Here is a 6,765-nt window from a genome sequence, read left to right as displayed (position 1 = left end):
ACTCAAGTCTGAATTCCTTGCAGGCTTAATGCTATTTACTAAAAAGTCTTGTAGCTTTTCCCATGAATTCTTTACATTTATGTCTATTCTGTTCCCCCCACTTCTGATTCTTTCCAATTACATGTCCCTCAGCAATTCGTTTTTAACATTCAGCCTCTTTGTCTAGCTTTATCACTTTCTACCAAATCCATTTATTTCCCAATTCTACTGCAACTCTCTCAGTTACAATATAATACTGAGAATGCAGGCTATTAGGGATAGATGGGGATAGAGACATCTTGGAATGATGTCTTAGCTTCATTTTCCTCTGGGCTCAGTTTAAACAATTGGTATGAAATATAGTACACAGCAAGGGCTCCTGAATTGTGTTATTTCTTACACACTCTTCATAAAGCTGGCTGTGGTTCCAACAAAACTGATGATAGGCCTTGGTAGATGAGGGCTCTTCCAAGTATATGCCCATGTATATCTCTCTTTGACCTTGGCCAGAGTAAGAAGATGCTGTTGGTTATGGAGTTTTAACTCTATTTTGTCCTTCCTTCCTTCCTTCCTTCCTTCCTTCCTTCCTTCCTTCCTTCCTTCCTTCCTTCCTTCCTTCCTTCCATTGTATGATGTCATTTTTGCAGAGGCAACTGTTGCCTGTAGCAAGCACAGACTTATTTGGAGACTCATTGAGCTAACTGTACTCCATTTTGGTCTTTTTTCATTTAACCGAACTTATTTTATGGATGCAAAATTTCTTGCACTGTCAAGAAAGATCTCAGCATTCAGTCCACTGATAAAAGCTTATTTACTGTGTATCAGAATCTTATGAAAGAACAAACTTTCTCTGTCTAATGTTGGAGATAACATGCAATCATCAAGATAAACTAATCTTTTATGAATCCATCCAATCCCCATTTATAGCTTCCCAAATAAGTGGCCATCAATGTGTCTTAGAAAAACACCTTTCATTATTCACTCAGTTTTTCAAGGAATGGTCTGAATTTCCCATTTCTTCTAAGGTTTAAATAAGGAAAACACTACCAATAGTGTTAATATTCTTTTTATGCCCCTGTAATGGCAAAGAATTTCATTGTGGACTTGGTACATTTTTAACAGTCTGGAACACTGAACTGCAAAGCCAATTTTCTGGATGCAAGCAGCTGCAAAAACCAGGATTGTAATAGGACGTACACTTATATACTGCTTCATGGTGCTTTACAACCCCCTTTAAGTGATTTACAGAGTCATTTTACTGACCTCAGAAGGATGGAAAGCGGAGTCAACTTTGACAGGATTCTAAGAAAGACTTTGCTGGAGCAGAACAAACTCTACATCTAGTAACCAACCAGAGTTCAGCGAAGAGACCAGAAGTGAGATATAACATACTAGTGCTCCTTCCTGTTTATACTAAGATGCTGATATTGGTAATGAACATCTGGTCCTGTGCATAATAAACATCCTTTATAACTACAAATTATTCATAGTGATGTCCTGACATATTTATGAATATACCTTTTAGGTTAGGCAGCATTTCTACACACACACACACACACACACACACACACACACACACACACATCAAATTGCACTCAGTTCCAGGAAATACATTTACATTATATTTTCAGAGTTCTAGAACAAGCAGAACATAGATACTGTTTGTATTTAAAGAGAATTGTATTAATAATTCTTGAGAGCAGGATACAGATACCAAACTCAGACATAGGGTCTTTTCCTCTCTGGATTCTGAACAACAGAAAGAGCAATGGATCCTTCATCTCTCTTCCAGTGAAACCTTAAAAAAAAAACCAAACAAAAGTAAAGAATGATGCATAGTTGTCAGAAATGTTATTATGAGCCATAGCAAAGTACCTTTCCCAACTACCTCCCTCCTAGCTCTTAGCTGGGAATTCTGAGAATCACAATCTAGACACATCTGGATATACAAAGTTGGGAAGGTTGTCTAACAAGTGTAAAATCTGAATCTCCTAAAATACTGGTGCACCTAACCCATTAAAAATCATGTGTTATTTTTTTCAATACAATTCCAAGAATTATTATCAGTTAAAAAGAAGCTTAGTATTATTTTGAGGATGCTACAAATTTTATAGTGTAGCTTCAAACTGCTCCTCCTTCTCCAAATTTAATTACAAGTAATTGAAGCAATAAATCCAAATAATTTGGGTGTTCTGGGAAAGTATCATTACTTTAATTACATAGAAAGTTGCCAAAAGATATGGAAACATCGTATTGAAATAATTAGAGCAAATTGCCATACCAAAGATGAATGGATCCCACCAGGAAGCTTGGCTGAATTAAATATTTAGTTAGATTTAACTCGGTTTAACTTAACTGTGATTTCAGTGTTAATATTCTATCCCTGCAATTGCCTCTACCAACATCAAAGCATATTCAGTGGGCTATATGTATGCATTCTGGGCTGGTTTCAAGAGTCTAAAACATGGAATAGAATCAGGAGGAGGCATGTCAAGAATCAGATTCTGTACTATCAAGCCCTATCTTAATGCTGAGCCAGCTATCAGTCTCACCATCGCTGCCATGTACCAGGTGCCTCCTCTGTTGAGGTCTTGGGGATGCCAATATCAGAAGATAGACCTTCATTAGTTAAAGGATCTCAGATTTGCTGACTTATACCAAGACATAGCTAGATCTTTCAGGACTGCTCAAGAATAATCTCAGATAAAGAATGTGGTTCATGAGAACAGTACAATATGTAAGCAATTCAGGGAGACATAAGTGACAAGAGGCATCATTTGGGACTTGTGTGTCCTGAATATAGTACATAATCGTCATAGTCTGCCTACATTTTTTTAATGGTACTGTTGCATGCTTCCCAGTCAAGTGATTAAAAGCAAAAAATCTCTTGGATGAATCAAGTTTAGATTAATAGCACAGAACAGGTATTTCAGGAGATTAAAAAGCCAGCACAAATTATTTTTCTGGAAATTATTCACCAAAAGAATAATACATATTGAATTTGATTCATGGCATATTTGCAAAAAGTAGCTTGTTAAAATCAGTGCTTCATTGATCTAGAGGAAACAAAACATTCAGAAATCATTTTAACATTATAGCTGTTTCTGAAAGACAAATACTTATTCAGCCTCAGGGGGAAAATATAACCAATTTATTCCAATAGATTTTGCTAAACTAATTTCTGGCAACTTTTGTCTCTGGTCATGCTACATGGTTAGGCTGTGAATTGTAGATCATCTATGTCCAGAAAACCACAAATTTAAACCCACAAATTCTGCAAACCTGCAAAGAAGTTATATAAACCAGATCAAGACAAGCATTAAAGATTTGGCATTTACAGGTGGGAGGGAGCCAAAGACCTCTAAGTCCTTTTTGCTTCCTTGGGGAACAAGGTCTCATCTAGGAAATTCCGGCCAAAACTGCTGCTACATTGGATAGAGTGATCATCTACAGAACCTTATATATTAGGATCCTGTAAGTCTGCACCTGAAGACTCTGTTCATTTTAACCTTACATTAATAGAAAATGGAAAGGACAGGGATACCTGGGAGTATAAAAATGCTTTAGTCAAATGTGGGCAACAATAGAAGATAGATAACAATATTTTACTTACTTAGTTTGCACTGGGGCAAGAAGACTATCTCCAGCCCTTAAAGTCAGGATTTTTCTATCAATAGTAACAAAAGATGAACCTTCCTAAAATGGTGGGGGAAAAGAGGCAGACTTTTAATTCTTTCTGGTTTTAAAATGGAAACAGAGATATAATTTAAAATGTAAGTTTAAAAATTCAGCGGTATATCTGTATAAACAAATCTTGCCCATCTCGTATTCATCTTTGCTCTACTTCATCAATGACAGTAAGCTAACTGTAGATACACAATTAAGCTGATTGCTTTGGCAACATTCTCACATCTTTCCCAATGTCTACTGCTTACAGTAACGTGGATAAAAAGTTGGGGGAAAATTCTAGTAAATTTGTTAGTATATTTCTGTCACTCATCTACAACATTAAATACTTCCCCTTTCCCCTTTAGGATGCTCTCATAATTTTTAAATTTGAAAAAAAAAACCCACTGACACTGAGGAAGAATGAGCAGAAACAATCCAACCAGGAGACTCATTAATAAACTAAGTTTGCAGATTGGTTGGTCTGCTTGAAAATGGAAGGGATTACCCCCTCCCTTCCCCCCATTTCCTTTTCTACATTTCTAAACTGATATTTGAAAAACTTTTCAGACTAAAAAAAATAGTTCTCTAAACTACACAGGGATGGTGTAGACATTACTAAGAGGGAACCATTAGTGTGGGAAAAGGCCATCTTTATCTCAACAGAGAGACGTCGTGTCAAGCTAATTCACTTCTGCAAAAACTAAAAGAAGTCTGAACTGAACACAGATGTACCTGAAGGGAAGGAGGCTTATCATCATCAGTAGATGCTCAGGTCCCTGCCAGGCATTCGGAGAGACACAGTTTGTGTCTGGCTACCTTCTCTTTTTCCTACTTTTTTTGAAGGGTAATTGCATTCCTTCAAAAGGAGAGAACTGATTGCACACTCAATGCAATCAGCTTTCAGGCTTCCTATTTTCCCATCATCTTGGTTTCTCAGAGTCTTTCAGTCATTTGTAAGTTGCTGGTTCAGATTCCAGCAACTTAGGGGGAACTCAAGTACTTTAGATTAGAAGACTGCTACTCTCTTGTGTCAAACACAACTATTCATGGATGGATTTAGTTTTTGCAGTAACTTTTCTAGAAAACTTCTCCATTTGCATTATTTTGCCAAGTTTTTTTAGCTACTTGCCTCTGTTTATTCATTTATTGTTATTATTACTTTCACTATTATAGATATATATTTTTTGCCTTAGGCAAACAAGAATGACTTTTCTGGATTTAAGGGCCTCATTCAAAATTAGGGCATTGAGGTATGCCTACATACTTACCCACAGATAGACAAACCAAACAAGTACACCCATACTTTATTCCACATCAGGATGCACAAGGCTACTGGGAGAAGGAAATGAGAGGAACAGATTTTGCTCTGTGAGCGGGAAAACTAAAAGAACAGCCAAGGGCTGCAAATGCAACTCAGGGGCTTCTGCCTTTTTGTGAATAAAAGAGATCAGCAGGACATGCCCTTCACTATCACCGTTCCTTCAGAACGGTTTAGATCGAAAAAGGATCGTCCAGCAACAGAGATACTGAAAGCAATCCTGGAGCCCCAAGATTGCATGTCGTGTCGTAGCAACATCAAGCCCCGCCTCCAACATCAGTCCTATTTTTTGATGACTCAACAATGGTGGGTGCAGAACCGCTCCCCCCTTTTTAAAAAAAAATTGAGGAAACATCCTTAATTTCTAGTTACTTTTGAGGAATGTTTTGAAATGATTTTTTTTAATAAGAGGAAAGTTAACTTTGCAGCAGTAAACAGATTACTGCCAAGATCTCAGATCCTAATGGTAAAGCGATAGCCGTAATAAAGGGAAAATAAATATAGAGTTTTATCTAAGACATGAACCACAGTGGTAGAAGGGTCATTTATGAAGACTGATTTTTTTTAGTGATCCTCCATTACTTTGTAGTCTAAGGGAAAGATAAATAAGAACAATGCACGTGTTGGTTCTGGAAGTTTCTTTGGTTTTTTAAAAATACAATCCTGTACATAGCAAGTAAGAAATAAAGCATGTATACCAACTGCCATATCCATATATCTGCATTCTTCCCTCCCTCTTCAGTTATTCCTGGTCCAAATATTATAACCTAAGAGACAACCAAGAAAATGTGTTGTTTTTATTTCAAGATTAGGGTTAAGTGTATCTACTTTATTTTAACGAAATACAATACATCTTAATGGAATATATATTTATATTGTGAGGAAGCACCTCACGCTTGTTCATTATATAGCTGAAATATATCATATTTCTTAGAAATAAAAAAAATCTCTTTTATTATATAGTAGAAAGTAAAAAAGAAATATGCCATAGACCCTTGTGACACTTTTCCTAGTTCAGTTAATACAGTTTATTCTCAACTATTCTTGAGTTATGAACTGAACCTATTATATACAAAATTTCTACCTTTCAAAGATTCAAAGGATTAGCTTTTGCAGCATTTGTTTTTGCAATAATGATTTTCACACTATTTCACTTTCCCAGTAACTACGCTTACTGTATTATCACTCCTGTTGTGCATGGAGGTTGTAAATAGCACCTTGTTAATTGCACAAGACCTGGTTTCGTGCAAAAAATTCCAATTGATCGTCACAGTTTATTAGGTAAGAAAGTTTGTTCAGAATAGAAAGTCCTGATTTGGAAAGTTCTAAGTTTGGGAACTCCCAAATATGGCTTCAGATTTGTTTAAAGGTGAATTGACACCGCTCCCCCTTCAAGAGGTTGATGTAATCATTGGCTATTTTCCATTGCTTCATTTCCTTAATTTCTCTTGCTGCAACAAGGAGATTTTCAGCACAGGTAGCCCTGACACGATGGAAAGTTTCCAAGAACATCATTGGAAAACTAACAAAGAACATACCGTAACTTGCCTCTGGTGGATCTGAAGTGACATCTACTACTGTTTTTAGTACAAATAGAAAATAAGATGAAAATGTACCAAATACAGCACTAAAGGGTGTGTTAGGGATTGGAGATCTAAATAATGCAACAATTCTATTGTAATTATATCTTTCCTTAAGAGAGATTATGTTTCAATTCTTTCAAACTAAAATTATTTTACATATAGATTTTTTCAAACCAAAACTGTGGCCAGATAACAGATCTTTGGATTTTATTTTGA

The 6,765-nt window shown here is 36.1% G+C and overlaps 1 protein-coding gene across 3 annotated transcripts in view; it reads right to left on the bottom strand.

The window, feature by feature from the left end:
- Positions 1-357: 357 nt before the first annotated feature.
- The window catches only part of HAAO (3-hydroxyanthranilate 3,4-dioxygenase), a 35,225-nt gene continuing 28,817 nt past the window's right edge, over positions 358-6,765 (bottom strand). For 2 of the 3 annotated variants that reach the window (XM_087717711.1, XM_087717713.1), the window contains exons 8-10: positions 5,665-5,733; positions 3,593-3,675; positions 1,641-1,777 (exon numbers count right to left, since the gene is read on the bottom strand). In XM_087717711.1, the coding sequence (XP_087573837.1) occupies positions 1,699-1,777; positions 3,593-3,675; positions 5,665-5,733 (231 nt within the window). In that variant the 3' untranslated portion in view covers positions 1,641-1,698. Of the gene's footprint in view, positions 481-1,640; positions 1,778-3,592; positions 3,676-5,664; positions 5,734-6,765 lie in introns of those variants that run through there. The other variant, XM_087717712.1, reaches the window with a different exon arrangement.

The sequence above is a fragment of the Thamnophis sirtalis genome, unplaced genomic scaffold, assembly GCF_051295495.1.
Source record: "Thamnophis sirtalis isolate CommonGarterSnake01/CBP01778 unplaced genomic scaffold, rThaSir2_p1.2 scaffold_6, whole genome shotgun sequence".
Lineage (NCBI taxonomy): Eukaryota > Metazoa > Chordata > Lepidosauria > Squamata > Natricidae > Thamnophis > Thamnophis sirtalis.
The sequence above is the reverse complement of the archived record's forward strand: the minus strand, read 5'-3'. Positions and strand labels throughout refer to the sequence as shown.